This window comes from Xenopus tropicalis, chromosome 5, assembly GCF_000004195.4.
Source record: "Xenopus tropicalis strain Nigerian chromosome 5, UCB_Xtro_10.0, whole genome shotgun sequence".
NCBI classification, from domain to species: domain Eukaryota; kingdom Metazoa; phylum Chordata; class Amphibia; order Anura; family Pipidae; genus Xenopus; species Xenopus tropicalis.
The window spans coordinates 125,159,262-125,187,005 of record NC_030681.2 but is presented as its reverse complement, the minus strand read 5'-3'; the positions used below and the strand labels follow the sequence as shown (position 1 = coordinate 125,187,005).

The 27,744-nt window shown below is 41.5% G+C and overlaps 1 protein-coding gene across 1 annotated transcript in view; it reads right to left on the bottom strand.

Moving 5' to 3' along the window:
* The window catches only part of acsl3 (acyl-CoA synthetase long chain family member 3), a 56,583-nt gene that overhangs the window by 14,557 nt on the left and 14,282 nt on the right, over window positions 1-27,744 (bottom strand). The window contains 7 exon segments of the mRNA NM_001097210.1: window positions 1,237-1,308; window positions 2,337-2,460; window positions 3,448-3,598; window positions 5,398-5,530; window positions 9,125-9,234; window positions 16,621-16,798; window positions 18,510-18,907. Of these exon segments, the coding sequence (NP_001090679.1) occupies window positions 1,237-1,308; window positions 2,337-2,460; window positions 3,448-3,598; window positions 5,398-5,530; window positions 9,125-9,234; window positions 16,621-16,798; window positions 18,510-18,860 (1,119 nt within the window). The 5' untranslated portion in view covers window positions 18,861-18,907.

Below are 27,744 nucleotides of genomic sequence, written 5' to 3'. Positions count from 1 at the left end.
ATCAGCAGAATAGGCAGGTAACAAATTAGCAGCTCCCAGTCACCTGTATTGCTAAAACTGCTCCAATAGCATGCAATAGTAAAACACCCAGTTCTGGTCATGACTCCTCCAGTTACACTGAGTAGGAAAAACAATAGCTTTTCTGAAAGCAGTTGCATTGTGAAGTGCTGTTTTCTTTTTATAACCCTTAAAAAGAGCTTAAAATCAAACAATACATATATAAATACATTTTTCCTTTTATTTACTTATAACCTTCTCCTTCAATCTTTCATGTAGGACTAAAAAAAAATCCCATGATTGCAAGAAAGAAGACAGGCCCGAGCATACCAAAAACAGCAAACAGGAAAGATTCTATGTTTAGAGAACTAAAGTAAATTATATTTCCTTAAGGCTGACTGCATGCACTAAACTGTGCACATCATTTTAAACATATATATTATTATATATAGGACAGTGTTCTCATATAAATTCTAGAAACTAATTATATACAGGAGTGTATTTTATGTAAAGTAGCTAAAATGTGTGGTCCACTTTTTTTAGGAGACAAAAAAGTTAACCAAAGTATAAAAGAAACACACTTATCCTAGTGTAAACATCCCAATCTCTGCGTAAATAGCACAATGGGGGAACTCACAAGGTGACAGCTTGCGTTAAGCAAGTCAAATGAAGCATGGTCGGGTCAGGACTGAAGCCAAAGGCAATCTAGAAGGCAGCTATATACACAGTCAGATTAATGCAGCTGCTGGCATTGCTCGCTAAACCTGATAGGGGAGTTACATAACGTTGTTGCTTAAATAAATGCAGTTAGAACTGAAAAACTGTTATGTGGTTGCTTGGGTTCTTTTGTTTAAAGATTGGAAACCATTTGGTGTGACAAACATGCATAAATAAGGCAAATACATATTCACGCTGTATAGCATTGATGCAGATAGGCGAGTATCTCTTTAAATAGTAAACATTTAAAGCAAATATCTCTTATTTGGAAAAATATGTATAGTGGCCCTTAAAAACCATCACTAGAATCAGCCTACTGATATGAATGATAGGGAGAGAGACAGCCAATACATGCACTGCAGATCTCTCATGTAAAGCACTTGAAGCATGTTAATATAAATATTTGTACCTGCTTCTCTTCACACTCTGTACTAAGGCAGAGAACACTAAGCAAGTCAGTATAACGTCAGGGCAATTCAATTCATTCATTTACTGTAAATAGAGGCCGGGACTGCTACTTACAGGGACAGCTGCCATCAGAGTTGGCTGAAGTTCTGATGCGTCTCCTTTGCTCCCTTTCTTGATTTTCGTGGACTGCAAAAACACACAAAAATTCAGTAGTGTCATAAGTTTAAGGGAAATCTGAAGCACAAGAAATGTTAGTGGTGTTCGGAGTGGATGCAGTGCGTCATTGATATTTGCTATGCTCCATTCATTCTTCAAAAGTATAACACGTGCATGCTAGCAGGACACACTATAAATAATGTTGCTCGGGAATTAATGGATCATGGCAAACCTCTTCTCACAATAACAAGATTTACTGTACGGGATAGTAGCAACACTACTGTAGTGTTGTTGTACAGAGAAACACTGCCAACATTTATATGAAACAAACATTAATATGGTATACTCCATATCAAAGCATAACAATTAGAAAGTCAAGCTCTGACGTTAAGATTGCTGCAAAAAAGTAACTATCACATCCCAGCCAGGATGTGTGCAAAGAAAATGTTCTGTACCAAGAGGTTATTCACTCTGTGGGGGAATGTGTTAAGTTGATTTGTTTCAGGCATGGATGATAGAATTATAAACCATCTAAAAAATGGCAAAATGGGCCAATCAATAAACATGGACTAACAGAAGGAAGGCACTATTGGCTGTTGATATTTCCCTATGTTACTAGGCACCGGCCGAAAGGGACGTCAGGGAGAGCAGGCAGTAACTTTGGGAGAAGTATGATGGGAATGCCTAGAGCAAAGAAAGCCACAAAATATTTCTGCTGTTTTATTTATCTGGTCAGGCATAATGGTTGCAAGGCAACAGTCCCCTGTTGCAAACCGACATAAGCTTCCCAAGCCCTTGCACAGAGCTGCCTGGAGCTTCTGGCCCTATTATACTAAATAGGTACACAGATACAGCCATTGACTATAGCCGAGCATCGAGTAGCTGTAGTTTAGCAGCACAGAGAATTGATCTCACAGTTATAGGAACAAAAATGAGCAGCAATGTACTAGCCAAGCAGTTGGTAACATGTATTTTAGCCTGTAGCCCCCAATCTGATGTTGAACTACAATAAAAAATACTCCTAGGGTGTCTCTGGGTTAGTTTAATACATTACTAACCTGGTCAGATAGGGTCTGTGGTGAAGAATAGCCCACACGGCAACCTCGTGAAAGGCAAACCAACTCAGCACTCAGCTCTAACACGTGTGCCAAAGGCAGGTATCCTATGTATGTATCCGTGGCCCTGTAAATAAAAGCAGCACAGTTTCAAACCAATAAGTCTGAAAGCAATAAAATAAGAGAAATTATTGACTTTCTTCTCAAAAGGGTATTACTATATATTACTTTCTTCATCCATCCATTGAGGACATGGACCTATTTGCTTAGCTTCATGCTCCAGTGCCTGTTATATACCTTTAATGTAAGGACATTGCTCAGGGGTTGGGGCTTTTATGAAGTTAAAAGTGCTGTTTAATTAACTGGAAGGCCACCTGTAATGTAACACAGCTGTATACCTGAATACTTAAGTATAGGGCTCCTGGGAAAGAAAGGGCAACCAACCTTACAACAAAATTATTCAAACCATTTAAAACAGCGGTTCTCAACCTGTGGGTTCCAATGGTTTAAGGAATCATTTTATGGTTGGGCGTCACCACAACATGAGGAACTGTATTAAAGGGTCGCGGCATTAGGAAGGTTGAGAACCACTGATTTAAAAGAAAAAAAAAAAAAAACCACAACATACAAAAAGGTTATCCATCAGCTTTAACAGGAATCACATAAAGCTCATTACAAATTAGGTAATTTTGGAAACAGCATCTTGTGACATCGAGAGGCTGAGATACTGGGATCATCAGCCACTTTAAGTGATATAAACTTGCTGCATAACACTTGGCTGATTTTTATTTACTGCCAATGAATTAATCCAGATGTAAATACCGTGCAAGGGCAATTTAATGGCAATGGCAATTAGCAGCGCAACTGTGCAGGTAACAGATCCTGGTGTGGCAAATGTTCAAGAAGAAAGAATTCTAAATAAGTAGAAAGGTCAGTAATGGTGTGAAGGCAACAAGAGAACAAGTCACAAAAGAAGCAGCTAGTGTTCGTGTGGCATGCCGGGCCCCTCCTAGTATTTTTGTGGGTGGGGCCAGCCCGATCTCAGAATGCCAATAATTAGAGCTTATAGCAAAATCAACAACAATACACGCAATATAGTTGAAATATAACATACCCCAAGTTAGGTATCCTCTGTGCCATCCCTGTAATGCCCGATATTAAGTTACTATGAGAAATCATGACTCCTTTTGGAATGCCGGTTGAGCCACTCGTATACATAATTACAGCAATGTCGCGTGCCTCGGGGAAGGAGCGCTGCGTATTCACTGGGGACCAAGAATAAAAGTGCTTATTAGTAATGGGTTTCTATTATAAAAACAGGTCATTTTGCCAAACAGGAAACCTAATAAAAATGTCACTTTATAAATGAACATCAAACCAAAGTTGAACATTAACTAGGCGACCGCTCACTTGTTACACTAGCTTTTCTATTGCAGCAAAGTGTGGGGGTAATTAGTAACAGCAGTGAGGGAAATACAAGGGCTAAAAATGTGGATGTGAAACAAAACGTTGGTTAAATGAAAACAACTGGACTGCACCATTGACCTTACACTTTCTTTTGTGTTTTGCATTATTTTGAGTGGTATAAAACAGGATGTTAATGTGTGGGAACATCCCCCCCTTCCGCTTGTGTGGGTTTCCTTTGGGTACCCCTGCTTCCTCCCACACTCCAATAACAAACAGACAGGTTAGCTGGCTCCTGATAATACTGGGAACGAAGAAACAGCACATATAGTGCAGAAATAATTAGATGCATTCTAGGAACCTTAGATTGTAAGCTCCACTGGTGTAGATGCCAATATAAATAATATATATTTGCTGCAGAAATCATTGGTAAATACCAGACACCATGTATCATTTCAAGGCTTTTGGATGCTGAAGGTTGTAGCTCAACAATGAGATAAAGAGATAAAGTTGCTTAGTCTAGTGCTGCTACCAGGTACTGCCCTCCATTGCAATCTCTTTACTCATCATGGCAAAGGAAATAGGCAATCCAGAAGTTAGGTTGGTCACAGAAAGAAAAGATCATGCTCCCTTCCCACTGATTAAAGGGGTCACTACACTCAAAATGTATCCCTAATGTACTATATGGTAAATTAGCCAGTACAGGTTTTAGTACTTGTTTTGCAGAGAGAAGATATTTTACTAGTACACCACTCAAACAAGGGCCAAACGATTGGATCATAATGAAGGGAACATAGGTCATCAGGGTGAAGACCACATCAATGAGCTGATCCAGTCTATCTGCCGGATAACGTTTGGGCAGGCCTATCGGAGGGCTCCATGCACTGAGCACAAAATCAGCCAATATGCCCTGAATGGACTAGCAGCCTTAATCTAAACATATATGGCCACCTCTCAAATGCAACTCACATTAGGGAAGAAAAGATTTAGTAAATTTTTTGCCACAATGGAAAGAGAAATCATTACCCCCTACATCCCTGATACTTTAATGACAAATCATGTACATACCCTCTCAACCTAACAAATTACTATTTCAACCAACTGCTCCTGCCTGCAGTCTGAGACTCACTACATGACTGGTTTGTTAGCATCAGGAAAAAGATAGGTTGAAGAAACTTAGTTATGAAACATAAAATCTAAACTGTAAAAAGTAACTATTTGTGAAAATGCTTAATTAAACATTCAGACATAATGGAGTCCTCTAAGTGTGTTGGGCATCAGTTTCAGCTTAGAGAGGAAAAAGAGAAAGTTCTAATTAAATTAGAATACAAGTGTAATTTCTGCCAGATGTATAGGGCCTGAGAGCGCACAACTCTCTCAAGTAACGCGCTTTACAGCATCTGTTCACATGGAACCAACATCCTAAAAAAAGGGGGGGATGGGTGGGATGCAGTTAATGGCCATTTGCTCCATATACATATCCTGCTGTGTAATGGAGTTATTGGAGGAAATCCCTGGACAAACAATTGTTCCACGAAACCCATCCTATATAACTAGAACTTGACATCTTGTGTTACTTGCACCGAAAGCATACGGTTCTGTAGCCAGAGATCCTTCTCTTGCACACCTGGGTTCTTGAAATGCAGATTGGGCTACTTACATTGCTTTGCTCCAAAGGCTTGCACTGCGCCCATACTATGAACAGTAATATTCTTGGGAAAATCAGTCTGCTGTGCTCCCATGCCATCCACAAGGATAATGTGCCTAAGAAGAGGGACCTGGGGGAGTATAGCCTGTGAAAACAGATATAAATAAATATAAGATTACATTGTAAGCTTTATGGGGCAGGAAACATCTTCTACCTCGCATGTGATATTTAAACTAAAAAATATCAAGTGTGACCAAGAACTGCCATCAGTCTGGTTGCAGTTTATAAACAAGCACAAGTCAAGTCAAGCTTCTCTCTGCAGATCACTGGCACCAGTGTGGCACACAACAAACATCACACACGGGCTTGCATTTACACAGTAAAGAGTGGCATCATGGTTTAGGGTAGTATTAAGGTGGCCATACACTAAAAGATCTACTTATCTGGCAAGTGGATCTAATCCGGATATCAGGCAGATATGATTGTTTGGCCCTCAGGCCAAAGATCAGGTCATAATTGGCACAATGCAAGCCGATGTGCCAAAGTCCACATCAAGGAGCCAGCGTGGTCCTCGATCTGACAGGAAAATCAAACCAACCCCATGGTAATCACCCAGATATCAGTAGCTAAGGCCCTTTAGCTAGTTTCATACATGGGCCAATACTGGACCAAGTCAGCAGCTTTTTCGGCCTGTGTATGTCCACTAGACTGAAGGCTAAAATACATATTAGTAAAACCATTCCTGGAGACTGTCTCGTGGATAAGAATGCTTAGTCACTCAATGATTCAGTGGGAATGAAAGCCATATATAACCCAGCTGCACAACCTTATTCACACTGTACACTTATGGAAGAATCAATTACTCACTGAAGGAGTGCATCTAACCCCCTCCACTACAGATAATGTCCTTGTGAATACAACCCTGTTTTTCAAAAAGTTTAGATCCTGTGTAAAAACAGAATGGGATGATCTGCAATCATTTAACCCTTTAAGTGCCACCCAACATAGAATCTACGTTCTGTGTATAAAAGTACCTAAGTGCCACAGAACGTAGATTCTATGTTGTGCTGTATTTCTGGGTTTGGGAACTTGTTTCCCAGCCCCCAGGCAACAAGCAGAGACTGGGAACGAGTGGCCCCTGGGGCACGATTGCCCAGAGGCCCCACAGGGAAATGGCAGGCACTTTATTACTACGTGCCTGACATTTCCTGCTCTCCCCTCCAGCACCGCCCACTCAACAGATCTGCACAAAGGAGAGCTGCTCCGGTTCCTGGGTCCCTCCTGCCCACCCCAGGTAACACAAACACACAGTTATTAGACTAATATACACTTACAGCATACACGCATACATTTTTGGGGGGTGGGGCTGGGGGGGTTTCACACCACGGCAGCACTAACTTGCACACACCACGCATTTTGGCAAGTGTACACACACTTACGCAATTGTGTTTTGTTTGTTTTTCTCCATCACATTATTCTTATTTCCCTGAAAAAAATGTTTTATTGCCATTTCAGATAGGGTATTCGCTAACCGCACTGGCACTGCACAAAATCTTTTGCACGTTATTTCAGTGCTTTTATTATTTATTTTCTGTGATTTTGGTGTATTGTTAGCAATTTTATTGCATTTTCAGTTATCCATAGGTGTTGTTCCCTTGATTTTGTCCGTAAAACTAAACTTGCCTAAGCCAAAATACTCAAACTGTGATTCTGACTGCAGAGTACACTAGGTGAAAAAAAACCCCCTTTGATTTTAGTGGTTTTTTTTGGGGGGGGGGGATTTTAGCAGTTTTATTGTATTTCACATTGTTCTTTGTTACTTGTCTTTGCCCATGGAAATTTTGTCTTTAAAGAGAAGGCCATGCTTATTTCAGCAAGACAATGCCAAACCGCATTCTGCACATATTAATCCATAATAAGAGAGTCTGGATGCTAAACTGGCCTGCCTGCAGTACTAACCTGTCATCCATTGAAAACAATTGGTGCATTATAAAAGAAAAAAAATAAGGCAAACTAGACCCCAAACTGTTGAGCAGCAGAAATCCTTTATCAGGCAAGAATGGGACATTTCACTTTCAGAACTGCAGCAATTGGTCTCATCAGTTCCCAAACATTCCCAGAGTTTTGTTAAAAGAATAAGTGATGCATCACAGTAGGGTACATGCCCCTCGTGTTGCCAGCATCAAATTTAAAAAGAGCATATATTTTCCAGAAAACAATAATATATCTCCATTCCAGCATACAATATGTTGTCCTTGTACTATTTGCAATTACATGTAGGATATAAATCATTTGCAAATCAGCCCATCTTCTTGGTAATTATATTTTACAGCATCCCAACTTTTTTGGTGGTGTATGTGCCAAGGGGCATCAAAGCTCTTGGGCTGCTTGTGAGATCCACAAACCCAATTAATGCACTAGCCATGTCAGTGTTTATTTGATCTTTGCAGATGCCTCGGTGTGGATAAACACAGAACACATATGATCTGAGAAAGAAAACAGTTTATTTAAATGTGGTACGCCTGTACAGATGGGCTGCTGTTATTGGCCACCATTCAACTCACACGCATATCTGTAAACACAACAAGCCGCCACCTTCACTCTGTATACACAAGCTACATTTATGGGTCAGTTCATTCTAAACACAGAACTCAGAAATACATTTTAGAATGAAGAAGTGAAGGATTAGGAAGTAGGGGAAAAGAGAAGCAGCAAATCAAATGTGCAACAGAAAAGGGACCCATATATACGAATATGGATTTAACATTCCTTCCCACAAAAGATCTATGGATTGTGCTTTTTAAGACTTACCAGTTATTACAAATGAAATTAACACAGCCTTTTAATGAAGGAGGCCTAAATTGGCCTCTCCTCTAAGCCCATTAGAAGTTTTAGACCACTTGGGGCTGCATAGAGACTGCTTAGGTTGATGGATTGCTGTGTCAATGTGGTTTACAGTGGTCAGTATGCCACAGGAAGGATTTCTTAATTAAGGCCTGGCCTCTCCCTGCAGGTCTACCATTGGCAAAGCATTTCCCATATGTCTCTAAGGCAGGGATCCCCAACCTTTTTTTACCCATGAGTCACATTCAAATTTAAAAAGAATTGGGGAGCAACACAAGCATGAAAAATGTACCTGGGGGTGACAAATAAGGACTACAATTGGCTATATGGTTGCCCCTATGTGGACTGGCAGCCTACAGGTGGCTCTGTTTGGTGGCACATCTGGTTTTTACCCAACCAAAACTTGCTTCTAAGCCATGAATTCAAAAATAAGCACCAGCTTTAGGGCCACTGAGAGCAACATCCAAGGGGTTGGGGACCATTGTCTAAGGGATATGGTGCCAAGCAGACTGGAGCATTTTGACCACTGCTTTCTTCTGGCGTAAACAGCAAGAAAAAAAATTAAAAATATCTGTTGTCAGCCCCTATATTCTAAAACAAAGCACTAAGAATGAGAATACTCCAAACCTTGAACTAACAATGCATTCATTTTATAAGTATTAAGCACAGGGCCACGGTGTGGTTGCTGCAGGCATCATTAATTCTCTTCTAGGCTTCTTTGGTAAAGACCTCCACTTCCCCTGGTACAAAAGGCGAATGTACAGTGTAATGCAGTAGAACGCACAGCTCACATACCTAAGTTATTTGGCATTGTATCTGATTACAAGTATCCTTTGCCCTAGAACCACAATCATTTTACACATTTAAAACAACTTAAACAATTGGTCAAATTTACCTTCAGCTTTGTTTGCAGAAGCTCCTTGCTGGTAATGATGTGTGTCACCTCTGTTTCAGCGAGTCCGTGTGCAATGGCAGGGCCGCCCAGAGTTGCATACAGCGTAACAACTAAGCAGAAACATATACAAAACAGTGTTAGAATATGGTAAGGTGCCTACATTTAAAAAAAAAAAAAAAAAAAGTAATCTTTGAGAAAGCATACACTGCAAATAAACTTATGCACAGTATGGCTACTCCTTGCCACTCAATATTATGTGCAGTCTTCATGGTTACCAATTATGCAACAGCTGTTCAACTGGAGGTCCTAGGGCCAGATGTGGCCCTCCAAAGCAGGGTCGGACTGAAGGGTGCAGGGCCCACCAGGGCTTTTGCTTCAGGGGCCCCTGCACCCCCTAATTAAACTTACCAGAAGTGCGTCGGGTGAAGGAGACCAGCAGATCAGTGGAGCGCCCTGTGGCGATTGGGTCTGGCCTGCCGGGGCCTACTATATGATAATTATTTTCATTCAATTTGACCTCCAACATGCTGTATAAGATATAAGTGCCCTACTACATGTAATAAGTTGGACAGCACCGATATAGATAATAGCCTTGTTATTATTACAATTCCCTACTGCCTAATTTTCATCAAATCAGTATAGTAATAAGATTACACGCTATTACACATTATTAGACTGGCAGACCCTATAAAAATGGTTTAATTTGTGCTTTTTTTTTTATAAGCACATTGTACAATAAAATCCGACGTCACGGTCATTTTTAGGACCTTTATCATACACCCACACATATACTTACAGATATATTAATGCACTCACGGTGACTAATATCCTCACATCTACTTGTGTTTTTGTGCTGAATAGATATTCAGAGCTACATGTACCGTACCTCAGAAAGCTTCCTATTTTCTTTCCCTTGCTAAACCTTGGGAATGGAGCGGCAGGCCACAGGCTGAACGCTGCAGTGGAACATATTTGAGCTAATGCAGACCAGATGCTATTTTTTCCAAGGAGAGACGGCAGGCAAACACTGCTTTCTCTTGCTTTTACCATGGACACCCCAGTGCTTCACTAACTACTTTGTGGCACCCCAATAGGGAGGAAGCAACCAGGGCACAGCAGCGGCATTTCTGCCTGGGGGCTGAGGATCAGTGGGAGAAAGAATACCAGATCTTATATGCTAAAATTCAGTGACTATAAAATGCAACCAAATTTAAAGAGATAAGTGCCCTTAGCTTTCTCCACTTTGCAATTTGTGCTTGTACAATTTTCATGTGAAAAGTTAGGGATGCAGCGATTCGGTTTGGGATTTGGCCTTTTTCCGCAGGATGCAGATGAATCCATGTGCCAGGCCAAACCAAATCCGAATCACAGAAATTAAAAATGTTCTCTTTAACCCATCCATGCCCTTATTTGCATAAGCAAATTAAGATTTGGATTCAGTATTTGGCCGAATTTTTAATGAAGGATTTGGGGTTCGGCTGAATCCCAATATAGTGGATCTGGTGCATCCTTTTCTGGCTTAATTTTCCTCCATTCTAACAAAAGTATCAGTTGTAGCAGGTGACGATAAGCATGCATAGTAGGGGTTGAAGCTGCAGCTGTTATAAAAGTGTAGGCTGATCTACAAAGCACAACGAATAGGCTGGCCTACTAAACATAAAGGCTGGCATAAGACAACATGAAAAAAATAAAAAAAGCTTTCAACTACGTTTACAAATAATGTTCAAATTACTGAAATGTTAAATTACTGTATACAGAAACACAACCTATAATTGTATATTACACAACCGTGTAAGACACTAGGTTGCCCAAAGTGGCCCCAGTTGGCTAGCTATGTTAAAGTTGCCCTCACCGCTTGGGGAGAAGTAAAAGAGGAGAGAAACTGCAATGTCATTTTAACAAGGCGCCTAGTGATGTGCTGCACCAGTAATAACCGCAGTGGAGCCATGGCTAGGAGGTCACATGACTGGTGCTGGCAGTCAGTAGGCAACAGGGGACACTAGTACCCATGGCACCCAGACAGAGAATGGAACACAGCATTGGACCCACAGCCTGCAGTGTTGCGTGGCGAGTGGAACACAAGACCGACCATTTTAACTCCCACCTTCAATGGCAGCAGAGCAGTGGCACATCATTAAGAGGACTTAAAATGACCTTATGTATCCATCTGAATAAAGAATATTATGTAGCCACTGTACAGAACAAATATATCATATAGCTGCTCTGGTTTTTGTTATCTGTCACTTCTTTATATTCAGCCGTGCAGGATAATTGCATGGAAAACAGCGAATAAACATATTCACAATGTTGATCTTCCCCCTTGAGCTGATGGAAGCAAAGCACAAACCCAGCAAGTGCCTGGGTCGGTTCCCACAAGCTGTCTCTGCAAACTCCTTTGACCCCAGTTACATAAACAGGGAGACTTAGGGATGGGCTTCCCCTGCCGGCAGATTAACCCTTAAACCATCAGTGCTCCGATCTCCAGTAACAGACACCGAGAAATAAGGCAGCTCAAAACTGTGTCACAATGCCGGCATCATTCATCTTGGAATCAAGTGAAAAATGTAAAGTGACAGTTCAAGGTGTCTGCAGACTTTAGTGGTATAAGAACATAAAGACCTACAATGTTATATTCGGGTTTACCAACATTTTGATCAACTTTTTAATAAGCACGTATAACGAAATTTAAGTGATTGCATAGTTATTTGTAGATGAAATTGCTAATTGCTATAAAGCAGTAACCGTCTGCCCCTGGCTATTCCATCACTTCTGGTTCTGGCTACATGAACCACTGAAACAATATAATGGCAATCAGTTAACCTCCAGGCAAAACTCCATTTTTAGGGGGGGAAAGTAATAAAAGTAACAGAAAAAATCTATGCCTCTGTGCGAACAAATGTGCCTTTGCACAAATTTTATATAGCTTTTGCAAATGTGGAAACTGTTTAGCAACCACTGCGCCCCCTAGCGCTGACCTGTGGTGGCCTATGAGATTCCCTGGCCCTCTGCGCTTAGGCTTTTCACATCACAGGGGCCAAGGTGGGGCCACATCGCTAGTGCAGAGAGAGCAATATCGCTTTCTACACCATCAGAAACAAAAATTCCAACATAAAAATTGGAATTTTGGCTCTTTAAGTTACCCCTGGTAACCTCAGGGAAGCTGCCACCTCTGGAACGTATCTCAACTTGCCTCAAGGCAAGTCCCAGGGAAGAAAGACTAAGGGGCTGATTTACTTACCCACGAACGGGTCGAAATGAGTCCGATTGCGTTTTTTTCGTAATGATCGGTATTTTGCGATTTTTTCGGATTCTTTACGAATTTTTCGTTACCAATACGATTTTTGCGTAAAAACGCGAGTTTTTCGTATCCATTACGAAAGTTGCGTAAAAAGTTGCGCATTTTTCGTAGCGTTAAAACTTACGCGAAAAGTTGCACATTTTTCGTAGCGTTAAGTTTTAACCTAATCTTTTTTTTCCCCTCAAAATGCCCATCTCTTTTTCCAGCAGAGTTCTACCTGCTTTCTAATACAGAGGTTCTTTATCAGCTACCCCATTTAATAATCCTGGGGGCACATTACTGCCTATGGCCAAACGTTATAAACCCAACACACTACAAGCTGAACTGAGGGTGCAGGAGAAACACGCTACAAGCTACATGGGTGCGCAGGAGAAACACGCTACAAGCTACATAGGTGCGCAGGAAAAACACGCTACAAGCTACATGGGTGCGCAGGAGAAACACGCTACAAGCTACATAGGTGCGCAGGAAAAACACGCCACGAGCTGAAGTGAGGGCGAAGGAAAAACACGCCACAAGCTGAAGTGAGGGCACAGGAGAAACAAGCTACATAGGTGCGCAGGAAAAACACGCTACAAGCTACATGGGTGAGCAGGAGAAACACGCTACAAGCTACATGGGTGCGCAGGACAAACACGCTACAAGTCAGTCATAACATTTCTTATCAACAACTTGCTTATAAATGGCAATTAATGGACATGCTTCTTAAGAGATGAGAAGGACAAGAGATCTGAGAGCTTCACAGACGTGCCAAGAAGCAGTACTGACGTCAGGGGTTTGATGGGACAAGAGTGGAAACAGCTGTAAGCCATAGTGCCTGTACTGCAATCTGCTAATGGCCCTGCTCAGCCATGGGTCCAAATTCAACCTTAACCCGCACACCCTTAGCTCTCCAAAGTAATTATCGCTCGGTGCACAATGCCTAGGGGGATCGGCACCCCCTCCACAGATTCTACACGAACAAATAGCAGTGGCACTCAAGAGCTTCAAACGGGACTAGCCCTTAAAAATATTTATTGCGGAAAAAACATGCAACGTTTCGAGGCAAACTGCCCCTTTATCAAGCATGCTTGATAAAGGGGCAGTTTGCCTCGAAACGTTGCATGTTTTTTCCGCAATAAATATTTTTAAGGGCTAGTCCCGTTTGAAGCTCTTGAGTGCCACTGCTATTTGTTCGTGTAGAACCTGCTCAGCCATGGTACAGGGACAACATTCGTGAAAAAGTTTATGAACACAAACCCCTAGAGCCTTGAGGGACAGCATAAAATAATGCTAAAAGACTCAAAATAACACTGCCGTCTCAGAGAGGATCACACTTTCAGCGAAAAAGAATATCCAAACATGATAATTGTATTTTGACGTATAATAATATACTTAATGGGAGAAAAGATGACAAGTTGACTACAGTGTGAATAGTGTAGCGAGAGATACTTCATGCGAAAACAGCACTATGTATCTATGAGGGTTACACACACAGCTATAGAGTTGTTATTTAACATTATGACCATCTTTTTAAGAAAAAGTTTAGCAGGGAAATGTACCATATGCTAGTAATTGCCAGGCCTCCCCATTCAAAAAATGGTACTGCAAAATACTGCTGGACATTAAAGGACAATGAAAGGTTAATATAAATTAAAAGTAAGTCTAAAGGCATTCTTTTTAAGTACTTACTGCATATCTAAATTCCCAGATCCCTGCTTGCTTCTCTGAGATATGGTGCTGGCAGCCTACAGCAGTGTGAAGCCTACAGTGACATCACTGAAATCTCTCTCCCCTTCCTGTAGGCTGCCAGCGGCAGCCTTGCTATTCTCTGAGCATGTGTGTAACTTGATCCTGTCTCCTGTGCTACACATGCCCACCAGCCAATCAGAAGCGGATCTGGCAGAGGGGAGGGGGGGAGGGAATGAAACACATGTGCAGTATGAAGCAAGGAGGGAGAGGAAGGGAGAATACCTTTTTAGAGATGGCTGCCTGTTCTAGAAAATGTGAAGTAAGTGTGACTGAGTAAATATTTGATTAGGTGAGCCAAAAGTGTGGCGTTTTTACTAAACAATAGGAGGACTATTGGGCAGTATGCTTTTTACATTTTGACTTGCATTCTCCTTTAAGATTTCAGAAAATACCTTATTCAATGTCCTGAGCCCAGTAACAGCAACTGGAACAATGGGTGCTTACCAGTTTTTTTTTTTTACCAATCAGAATTCAGCACAGATCTCATGTGTATAAGCATTTTAAGAATTTAATTAAGGGTTTGCGCAAAGACCATATTCTAAAATACCCATGAGACTATCATAATCCAAAATGTATGTTCCAGTAGTGCAGGGAAAGCAATAAAAGGGCCGCAAGCAGTCAGATCCAGTCGGAGGGCAGTTTCAGCAGTGCACGTGCACGTCCCTAGGAGCAGCAGCTGACGTGTTGGGGAAATCAGGAGTGAGATTCAGCACGTTTCCAAATCCTGAGCAGGCTCAAAGACCTCATGGCCCATGTACAGGGTTCTCCCCCTCACATCCTGCTGTTGGGCTTTTCAACTGCTGTCTAATGTACTGGGAAAGTTGGATATCAAGGGCGAGTAGGGAGCTATAATTTGTCAAGTCGACTGCGCATTATATAGAGGGGATAGTCCTGGGGTCAAGCTCAAGATCTACAGTTATATGAAGGTATGGGAATTAGCACCAAACTAATTACACAGGGCTGGGGGAGGAGGAAACTTAATGATGACAAAGCATGATATGATGGCAGTCACATGTAGTAGTCTGTTTAATGTCTGACATCTACAGCTTTAGGGAAATTACTGTATTTCATGACTTCCTGAAAAGAGCTTTAATTTGTCATTTTATCGGAAAGTTGCGCTTTTCTAAGGAAAACCACTACATGACGGCATTAGTTGCACTGCTGTCATTAACTGTATGTTGGAGATTTTAAACTCTTACAAAGTCCTGCCAAATAAACATTTTAACCAAAATAACAATTTATCAAAAACGTCACTTTTATATGATATTAGTACATTTGACCCAATGACCAGGTACAAGCGCAGTGGAGAGTGAGAATAGCAGCCAGCATTGAGGCTAATGGCACACATGGCAATGCCTTCACTGGCAGTTAGAGCACCAATCCATTCCTTAGCACCCCTTGGTCAGTAGTACTGATAGGGATGGTGTCTGTCAATCAAAGAACACACAGGGCGGTTCTCAGCCCCAAAAACATTTGGGCCTCTAACACACGAAGAGATTAGTCTCTAGCGTAGGCGACTAATCTCCTCCAAATGCTTTCCTAAAAAGCATATGTGTCTTCAGCTTTCCGAAGTTGCCTCCACAGTGGCCTTAAGAGTTCATTTTCCGGCTGATGGTAAACACCGCTTGTGCCATTAGCAATACTGTACATGCTCAGTTCTCATTCATTTCTATAGCATTAAAAGACTAGTGCATGCTGTCTTGCCAGATTCTCACTCTCTGCTTCTGAGTAATGGAAGTGAAAAGCTCAAATGCTAAATGTATATTTTGCTTATTAAACTTATATAAAGGACATATATTTTTGTGAATGCATTATAGCCGGAAAGTAGATATTTGCAAATTCCTATCTATTTAGTGGGGCTTTACAAAAAGTAGATTCCCTTTAAGGGAATAAGAAGTCCATTTATAGGCTTGCAAATGGATTGGTTTTTTTTTTTTTTTATACAGCAGAAATATGAGATCTCATCATTTAAGCCAACTAAGCCCAAACTATACTATACAAATAAGGCATTTAATTCTTATTTGATATATCTAAAGTAAAGGATTTATTCTTATAAAGGACACACAATGAAAGCGGGAACTCAACCCATCCCTCAAACCCAGGCAATCTGTATGAGCAGGGCATCCAGCTGCAGTTCTGTTCAGTAAAACACATGAGTGCTGTTCCACCTTTGGGTAGGAAACATGACACAACCATCCGGAAGTTGCTATGCAAGGCTACAGACAATGACTCTACTGGGGCCTCCCTAAGTGCCCAAAGTGTGCCCATAGTCATGAAATCCTCACAAATAACTCATTAATAATGTGTTATTTATCCTACATTATCCTACTTATAATAAAAATGTTAAACTAAGTAGTACCAAGGGTTTAGAGCTGTGGTTCTCAGGAGCAGAGTTGTCCATAGTATGAATATAGTCAATGAAAGTTATTAGGGTAAATTTAGAGTATGCCAGCAGATGATCACTTACGTGGAAAATTGTACATGAAGCAAGCCTGGGCTGATATGATCCACTCCGCTCGAGTCTCACAGAATATGGCAATGTTGGACCTGGGTTTCTGACCGAGTGCAGCAAGACCACTTCCAAACTGCGAAGCAAACAAGTAGGCCTCCTCGTAGGACATCCAGTTGTACCTTCCCAAGATCACCTGGTCAGTGTAGAGAAACAAGAGGATCCGTCAGGAAAAGCTTTTTACTCTGTGCTGGAATAGGGTGGCGAGACACTGGGAGGGGTGAGCTGGGTACAGTCATGTGGCAAGCTAAAATATTATGACAGCTCAGATATTTAGGAGTTTTACATTTAAAGAACACCTAACACAGACCTGTGTGAATAAATACCTAACAAAAAAAAAACAAAAGCATATCAGCATAAAACATTATATAACCTTTTAAACTGCCCTTTCATTGCATGTTCTATTAGCTTGCTACATTCAAAGCGAGTAATAGGAGAGTGTGTGTACATTGCACTCTAGAGACAGAGTTATTTTAGCACAGAGGACATGCTGACCATTCACACACAACTCCTGCAAACTTCAAATATCAATGTGCAGACCATAATACCCCCCTAAAGGAATAACCTTTTGTGCCTTTGTCATTTTAGCGGTCCCGTTGGTATTCCACAAAGAGTTGCATCAATGGATGTCAAAGTTCTCTTTGCAGAAAGCCAAAACTGCATAATCCCCATTACACACTGTGATCCTCAAGCTGCGGCTCTCCAGATGTTTCTCAGCTACTAGCATCCCAGCCACAGCCTCTGACTGTTTTTGAGTGAATAACAATCAATAAATTACACTAAAGAAGCAGCAGCAGGAGGTAAAATATATTATGGTGATGTTCCAAAGCAAAAATAAAATGCATATCAATCTGTATTTGTAATAATGGATGGGTTTGTGTTCCAAACGATGGATACACTGCATGGGATCCAGTAAGCTTTGGCATGCAGAGAGAAGAGATGGGAAGCATTGTACATGGAAGACAAATGCTAAGGCTGATACCCCATGGAGCGATACGATAGATCTCTGCTACCAAGGGCAAATATCTGCTCCAAAATGCATTTCCACCAGCAACAATAGGAGTGGAAATTGTTTCGGCTTTCTGAAGTCAACTCCTATTGTTGTTGGTGGAAAGGCAATTTGGAGCAGTTAGTCGCCCACGGTATTAGATCTATCACGGGCGACTAACTCGTGGAAGAACAACTGTGCTAGACACCTGCCCCTGGGTACCAAAAACAGCTTTCTTCTTACAGTAAATAGCGGAACTATTCATAAAATAGAAGCAGAATTGGGTAGGCTGCAGCACAAGCGCTGTACCTGTGCCACGCACAAACAGGGTCGGACTGGGCCCCGGCGGGCCCAGACCCGATCCCCGCAGTGCGCTCCACTGGCGCTGCAGGCAAGTTTAATTTACAAGCACACGGGGCAGGTGTTTGAAGGCCATTGGTGGGATGCAGGGGCCCCTGAGGAAGAAGTCCCGGTGTGCCCTGCACCCCCCAGTCCGACCCTGAGCTCAAAGCATACCTTTCTGCAATTAATACTTATGCCATTGCAAGTTTCTTATTTGGCTGCGTTAATACAATACTGATAAAAGACTAAAGCAAATAGAAAATATTTGGTAAAAGAAGAGTTAAATGTTAATTACATCATAATTAGAATTCCACACACAAATTATAGCTGTACTCCAAGATCCTGAAGTAAGAGACACTGAAGAGAATGGCAATACTGCCCTCTAGAGGAAAGCAAAGAAATGTGTGCCTTCTTGTTTAAGCAAGTATGTGCTGCCTGTGCCAACTGTGCAGAAGGCTACTAAATACTTACACAGGATACTACATAGACACCTGGTTGGCTAAAGTGGGCTTTTTACCTTTTTGAAAACTTTGCCATTAGGCTGGACCTCATCTTCCTCGCTCAGCACCTCTCGTGTTCCCAAGCAGTCCTTGTGTTTGAATAGTTCAGTACCATGTTTAAAGACCTTGTCAAGGGTGTCACATCCTGTGTACAGAGAAGAGGCGAGCGAATGGAAGCTGTCCACTGATCTATACGCACTCTCTGGCTTGTCGGCCACAGATTTTGCCTTTACACGACTGGCCCGGGCCTGCCTGTCTCGGGCACCTGACAGCAAGAACCACGGCACAAATGTAACAACCCCATAAAGCCACATGAAAAAATGTAGAAGGTAGAGAAGAACTGGATTCATATCTTCCTTTATCTGCATTTTGACGGTGAAAGAAGACGAAAGGTGACGAGGTGCTTGGCAAAATCCTGCAGAAAATGGAGAAAAAATGGTTAGATTTATTCAAGCTAAAACATGGCTCACTGCAACTACACAACTGGGCTTTTGTTACTCTTATTAGAAGCACCACTAGGGGGCAGATCTATCCAAGGGTGAAAATAACATTCTCAGCAAATGTCTGACTTGGAAAGGGAAAATGCTGTTTCTTAAGGAATATAAATAAATTAAGCAAACATAATTGAACCATAAAAACAGGGAACAAATGCAAAGGAATCTTTCTGTTTTTACTATATAAGAACTGTAATTTCCAGACTTATTCCAAACTTCTCCGAAAATATATACACGTATCTCTAATCAATTTTGACCCTTTTGCAACATGTAAACCTGTAACTGCATGTTTTCCTGAAGAGTTCAACAGAACCCCAAAAGTAGAAGCACTGCCAAACTGGAATTTCTGTGCTAACACTATAGATCTATAGCATAGGATTAATCTGCCATCTAACTAAATATAATTAGTTTTGTTTAAAGTAAAAACAATTACAAAAAAACAACTATTACAATCCTATTCATCACTAAAAAAAAAGGCGTTTTATTTTTTTATTTAATAGGAGTTTTGGTACAAACTGTAACATTCACAATATTATTTCCAGTAGTCGACATCACAGCTGCCAAAGAGTTGTACACATTATGGTTATTTTTCCTTTAAAGGAACAGTAACACCAAAAAATGAAAGTGTTTTAAAGTAATTGAAATAGAATGTACTGTTGCCCTGCAATGGTAAAACTCGTGTGTTTGCTTCAGGAACACTACTATAATTTATATAAATATCCTGCTGTGTAGCCACGGGGGCAGCCATTTAAGCTGGAAAAAATGAGAAAAGGCACAGGTTACATAGCAAATTACAGATAAGACACCATTGTATTCTACGGGGTTTATCTGTTAGCTGCTATATAACTTGTGCCTTTTCTTCTTTTGAATGGCTGCCCCCATGGCTACACACCAGGGTTTATATAAACTCTATTAATGTTTCTGAAGCAAACACACAACTTTTACCAGTGCAGGGCAGCAGTAAATTATAGTGTAATTTCTTTAAAATATATACATTTTTTGGTGTTACTGTTCCTTTAATTACACTCCCTCTTGTCTGCTCCATTGGTTTACCCATAGAGCAGTCAGTCAAACTCTACAGCCTTGGGCTGCCCACAGATACACAAACACTAATACCTTGAGAATGACAATATATAAGCAAGGCTGCTGAGCCAATTTACAGTATATTAAGTTCTACTTACATAGTGCACATATATACCTCCTGAATAAGGGGACACAACTGCAGCCTATGTAGAAGTCAGAAGAATAGTTACACAACTCTGCAGCCCCTTTCAGCAACTTCTTTCAAAAGTGTTGGAAAGGAAGGCAGCCAATACAACTCTATATAAATGTGAATTGCTACTAAGTTCCACATGGCGGCGTAAGAATCCCACATTTCTACACAACCCAAGTGACAGAATATGGTTCATATACTGTTAATCAGGTGCAGAAGAACAACTTTCCTCCCAAAAAAAACCCTTAAAATTTGTGCTTGCTGCAAAGGGGTCAATTTCCGATTCCGTTTCTTATATCCCATATAATCATGTCCCAGGGTTGGCAGAAAACAACACTCCAAAGCTAGCCATATTTGCCCTGGGTTTGGCTAGGCAGTGTAGGGACCTGAACATCTGTGCATGTGGCCAGTTAAAAGGGCTGCTCAGACTGATAATTCTGCAATCCTGTTGGAGCTCCCCTTTACTTACTGCTGTTCCGATCCTTTGGGCCGCTGGTCTGAATAAACGTAAGAATACAAAAGGTGCTTGATAAAGGGGTTATTTTGCCCCGAAATTTTGCATCTCCACAATAAAGATTTCTAAGGGCTTGACCGGTTTGTAGTTCTGAGTGCCAGTCCTTTTTTACTATTTACAATACAAAAGGTGGCCATCCACATTTATGGCCCCTCGTATGGTATCCATCCGTCAGGCTACCTTATAGGTCAGTCAGTGTATGGCCATCGAAAAAGGGGATTAAAGCAAGTAGAGGGCTATGAAGGTGAGTTGTGGCTGGCAAGGCTGAATGGCATAGGCAAGGCTAGAAATACAAAAAAAAATCTCAAAGGGAAAAGCAAAAGCAAAATACTGATATATTCCCCTCTTAATAATAAAAATGAGTACAAAGTGGCACAATGACATGAAATGCATCAGGTTCTGCTGGTAACCAAGCTGTTTAAATAAACACACTTTTTTTTTTAACTTTATTTTATTTATTTATTTTTTTTTACTTCTGGATGTTGGAGTTAGCACGTTGGAGTGCAAGCCTCCTTCTACTTATAGTGGCATGATTCATAGACTATCTCAAAGGCATGGGGCAGGCCGAGGGTTTGGCCAGCACTCAGGATCATGTGAATTTAGATTATTACACTCCCTCTAGGGCGAGCTCAAGAAATTCCAATATTGAACAATACACAGCAGCATGAGTACTCAAAAGTACGAGGGGTGCCTAAGGGCTCTGGCACACGGGGAGATTAGTCGCCTGCGACAAGGGAGATTTGTCGTGTCTAATCTCCCCAAAATGCCATCCCACTGGCGAGAATGTAAACTGCAGGTGGGATGGCATACGTGGCACGGAAATTGCCTTGAGAGGCAACTAATCTCACCGTGTGCCAGAGCCCTAAGTGGCAGATACAGGAAGGATGGTGCTTTTACAAGGAATGTGGCAAGCCTGTTTGGATAATATATTGTTCCACTAATTAACTGAACTTACCAGTATAACAAGTAGCAGGCAAGTGTATGATTATCTAGGCGCACTGTCCCATAAACACAGCTGTTTGTAGCTGGCTTTGCTGTGTGTTCCACCACAAATGCATTGAATTATTTGCATTCATTAAGTACAGTATTATCTATGTTTGTGGTATAACTGTGCTTCTATGGGTACACAGTCACAGGTGAAACTTAGATTGTTAACTGCTGTGCACATACCTGTAACAAGACTTTTTTTTACATTTTCTTTTTAGGCCATTTTTCATCTACTGTTAAAATGTGGTCCCGGCTTTATTCTTAGAATGGTGTGACAGATATCTGCAAGGGGATTGTAGGGCTGCTGATCCCAGAGTGAATAGTCACATTAGTCAGTCACTGCTAAACTTTATGAATCTAAATTTCCCAGCACAATGGCACAGATAATGCACATCTCATGCCAAGCTCAGATCAGTACAGACTGCAGCATGTCTTGTGTATCTGGGAACTATTGGGAAATGATGCTGCTATTATATGTTGCACTGTATGGGACGGTAGGGGTCCCACTGCATAGAGCACAATCTGAAGGGGCTATTTGTGCAGGGTGTGAGCCCTACACAGTGCCTGCTGCTGTTCCCTGCCAGGGAGGGTTGGTTTAATACATAGGGCAGGGCATGCTGCAATGGCACGTGAGAAAGGAAAGCTGTAACCTAGAGTGAACTCTCCAGCGGGTGCCTCAGATCCTTTCATGCTCCTCTAACTGCAGTTTATAGGAAAATTGCCACAGACCATGAAAAGGGCAATTACAATGAGTGTACAGTGCAGCACATACAGGAGCCGCTCTGGCATTTGCAGGTCACTTTTGCTCCTGTATAAATATTTACTCCCAGACACCACTTACTAGCATTAAGTGTTCCAGGGCATTATGGGATTAACCCTACTTCTACTGCCCAAGAATAGGAATCAGGGCTAAAGCAATTTAGTGATACGATTGGTGAGAAACGCATATTTGTGACTCAGTACAACTATCAATGTTATCCAGAAATAAAGTGGAGGTTTGGTGGTGATTGCTAGTGTAGAGGAATGGGATCAGTCTGGAAACCCATTATCCAAAAAGTCTACAATTACGGTAGCCATACACGGGCAGATTAAAGCTGTCAATTCAAGTCCTTTAGACTGATTCAGCTGCTTATCTGCCAGTGTACAGGGCCCCCCCAATCGATAACTATCTGAAAATCACCAGGTGACGATGGGGCAGGATAATTTTCCCATTGGATTGTGGTCTGCATCAGTTTGTTGATGTGGTCCTTGGTCCGAGGGCCCCTATACCCACCATTTTTTTTTTGTTCAATCATATGGCCCACAGATCCAACATATACAAAAGAAAAAAAGTCTCTTGCACTACAACATAAAGAGGTGCTTCAAAGCTCTATCCCAAATTAGAATTAATAGAAAAATCACCAACTGATACAGACTATCATAGGGACAAAGGGACACAGTTTAAACAAAACTTTTACTCTATCATTAAAACAAGAGATTTAAAAACCCTGGGTACAATTTGCGTAACAGCAGGCGAGTGGCGACTGACACGGTTTGCAGCGTATCGACTGAAAGAGACAGGTCGCAAGCAAAAAAAAGCCCAAATCGCATAACCATAAACTAGGCTTACTAGACCCAAACCATGTTCCAATTGCACCCAGTGTGCTTATAATGGACACACAGTCCCTATCTAGCACTTGGTATTGTGGAATGGGCAATAACTTCAAGAGACATCAGACTCCATTGAAAGCAAATTTTTTTTTAAAAATAATTTCCTTTCTCTGTAGTAATAAAACAGTACTTTGTACTTGGTCCAAACAAAGTTATAATTAATCCTTATTGAAGGCAAAACAATCCTATTGGATTTTTTTAATGTTTAATTGATTTTTAACAGAATTATGGCCTGGTGATCCAAATTAAAGGAAAGATCCATTATCCAGAAAGACCAGGTCCTGAGCATTCTGGATAACAGATCCTATACCCGTATAAATATTTTTCTGTAGAACCCACAGATCTACATTATAAGTGTTGTTGAGCCCAATAAAGCACGCTAAGGTGCAAGCCTTACTGCACTTACTGCACATAAAAATATATCATGCAGGTAGGCAGCTGTGAGTGTACATGGAGCATAAACGAATCAGAATGTCACTTCTCTGTTGCAGCTATAAAGAAACAAATCATTGCCTGTAAATAGTGCTTGGCTAAAGTTATCCTTCAGCAATGTACATAGTCTGAACCAGCTGTACTACCCCTGCCCCACAGGCATTTTGAGGGGATTATTTTACTTTTAAAAAACAGCAGTAAAAGCAATAATACAGCAGCATAAAACAGGGCTAACCCTTTAAATACAGTCTACTTTAGCAAATAGCTTTAAATTAGATCACTATGGCCCATTGATAAAGCAAAACAGCAGCCATTCCATTTAAATGTAAATTTTTTTACGGATCTATATCTTCTATGGAGGCTTCGCTTACGCCATACTAATGGAGCACTTATTTGTATATTAGATTATAGTTGAATTTATTGTTTGTGTTCTGGTGTAACAGTGGAAATACACTAATTACATGTTTCTAATAGAGTGTAGCAATCAGCATCACATGCCCAGATCATTCTGTCTGTATATTTGCAATGCTACATTTTCTGTACAGGTATGGGATCCATTATACAGAGAGTAATGCCATTCCCCACAGATTCCTATTAAATTTTAATGGATCTGATTTTGCTCTGCAATTCTGAGAGAACCATACACTTTATGGTAAAGTTGCCATGGCTAATTACTCCTACTGGGTTTTATTTCAGTAGCCTTAAGCTGGCCATACACAGACCTTTCTTCTTCCAACAAATGTTTAGATATCGATCGAACGGTTAAATTCAATAATCTACATCTCGTTCTAATATATTGGTGTGTGTATGGCCAGCTTTAAATGGTGCTCTAGTCACTAAAAGACTAATGAAACCCCCAGGCCCATCTGATAGTACTGGTGGGAGGAGACAAGGAGTATCTCCATTCAGTAGATACAAACTAGACAAAATACATAGGAAATAAATATGTACAGTTACAGAGGGGATACATCTTAGCAAAGTCTTGGGAATCTGTTCTTAAGACAAAGATGCAGGCACAGGTTCTCTGACAGCAGAAATATTGTGCATCACACGTGGCCAACTCGAGCGCTGGTTTTACTAGGAAGACACTCCCAAACAGGCCCAAAGGCTACACACCCAGCGTGTCATCCCTTCCCTAAGCACTACACACACACACACAAACTGGGCAGATCTGGAGAGCAGACTAGAGCCAACTTGTTCAGCTTCACAGATAAGGAAAATATGCCTGCTGTGAACTCAGCACATGCCTTAAAGTTACCCTTAGGCCTCAGAAGTGGGTGGTAATGATTAGGAACCAGGATGGCTAAATACATGTGCTGCTTTTGGCGTGCCACCCTTTCAGGTTCTACAAGTCATACATGTGAGCGCAATGTGAAACATTAGCCTGTTATACCAGCGGGAAAGGAGTCAGGAACATGAAAATGCTGTCCTGTTAGGTCTGCAAGAAAAATCTACATTTGGCCCAGTGATATTGAGGTGAGGGTTGGGGTAATTGCCAAAAAACAATGCTATTCCACTACAGGTCTATTTCATCTTGGCAAATACAAAATAAATATTCCAATGCATCAATAAGCCTCCTATCAACTGCCTAATGCCTTGCCCAAACTGCATCCGGGAACGCCCAGAGCCAGCCTGCCATGCAGAATACATTAGGGCTATTGCGCTTTGTAGTTACCATAAAACACGTGCAGTTAATGCCAAGCACTCATTAATGCCTAAGCAACAGAATTTCTTAAGAAGTTTTAATAGCATATTTTTGTTATAAAAAAATATATAATTATATATATATATATATATATATATATATATATATATATATATATAATATATCCTCAGTAAGTGTAACCAAGGCCAGACCCGCATTGCCTCCCATTCAAAGTATGGCCAGACTGCTGTTCAGCCTTAGAGTGTAGGCACATAAAGTCTCAGAAAATCAGCACTGGAGTGTGTGCACTGGATAAAGCTCTGGCGATAAAATTAGATAACAGAGGCTTCATAAAAATATAATCAATCAGTGCGGCAGGCAGGAAGCCACAATTTGATTAGTCTGAGGTACAGAGAGAGGTTTTTATTACAGCCAGTATAGCCACGCAGCACAGCCACAATGGCTCATCATACATGCGATGTGCTATTCTAACCAGCATCTTTATCAGCGTGAATATCCTCAGGGCCAATTCCACAATATGCAACAGAGATTTTATGTCAAGAAATGACAGATTTTCAAAAGTGCAAAATCCCTTCACAAATGGTTGTTAAATTCCTTGGGGGAGCAAGTTTTTACTGCATGTTATTAAGCTTTATAGTCCCTTTACATGCTGCAAGATGCTGGGAGCTTGAAGGCCCAATGGCGACAACGCGGCCGCCCGCCTGGCCACAAGGGGGCGCACAATGACGCCGGCGCGCGCCTTAACGCGTGTGCGCGTCTTGGCGCCGGCGTACGCCTTGACGCCAGCGCGCGACTTGACGCCGGCGTGCGTCATGACGCCGGCGTGCGTCGTGACGCCAGCGCACGCTCTGACGCCAGCGTGCGTCCTGGCGCATGCGCCTTGCGCTTTAAAAGACGCCAGAGGCCTAGGATCACTGCGAAGTGATCTTTTTCACCTTGGAAGACACTGAGCGTTGTTATCCTTCTGAAAGACTTGTTTTGATCCGGCTTTCCCTTGACTACGAATCCTGCTGCCTGCACCGACCTCTTGCCTGCCCGACTATCCGTTTGTCTCACCGATTCTGCTCTGACGCCTGGTTCGGCACTCCTGCCACTCCTCCACTTGGTCCAGTCCTGTCTCCAGCTCCAGCGGCTGTGTTCCTTAGTGGGAGGTGTAGGAGAGGTCCTTCCTCTACGAGTTCTTCCAGCAACACTTCTTCCTTGATCCTGACAGAGCTGCAGTTTAGCAAGACAGACACAGACGGGAAACCACTATAACCGATATATCTGATGTAGCAAAGGTTCCCAAAGTGTAAGGCTATATTCCAAAAAAAAACCCAAAGTAGTATAAGAGGGCTCAGCCCAAAAGGCACTGTGGGCAAAAAATTGTGAGAACAACTGCTTTTTAGAATTTTCGAAATTTAAAGAACTACTGATGAGTAACTGTTAGGTCTATATTATTAAATGGCTGTAACTTTTATTACTCTTTACATTAAAGAAGAACTATAATATATAAAAACAATGCGATAAGGGAGAGGTGAGGGGGGGTTTAGCCAGTGATAGTTAAGGGTGCTTTTTGCACCCAGGGTATAGTTCTCCTTTAACGTAAAGCTTGCCACACACCAAGATTTTCTCATTTGGCAAGGTCACCAAACAAGTGGATCCCCCACCCAATATGCCCTCCTAAGGTTGGTGATATCAGGCTAATTTGACTGTTTTGCCCTTACAAAACCAACAAGGCTACAAGTCCTTAATCCGGCGTTAAAAATCAACCTGCTGATTTTTTTTTTTTAAGGTGTATTTTATTAACTTTTCATACAAACAAAACTCAAAATATCACATTTAACAATGCAATGAGGAAGACGCATTAGTCTTTCTTTTCCAGGTCTACCTTTAGGATTTGTTATCAATACTGAGTGGGTGGGTATGACATCACAGAGTGTGTAGCTGGCAGTAATTCCCGCATCTTGGATCCATCACCCTACTGAACTTGTGTATTCAGGGTGTCGGAGAACAGGTTGGGAGGACGTTGGGGGGCTTATTATGTAACTGGGAGCAGGATCGTTCAGTTACCCTCTAGATCACACCAAGGGCCCCAGACTTTGTCAAATTTGTCAGGGGCGCCCCTAATTTCGTACGTACAGAGGGGCAACCACATTCACTAAATTCTTCCAGGCTGTAATGGTGGGCAGGGTAGGGCCCATCCAATGCATAGCGACTGTTTTTTTTGCATAGAACAATAATATTCTGTAGCGTATCCGGGAGCTGTTTTGGGCAATTATGTTGTCTAGGACTCCTAGCGAGCAGGTTTCAGGTG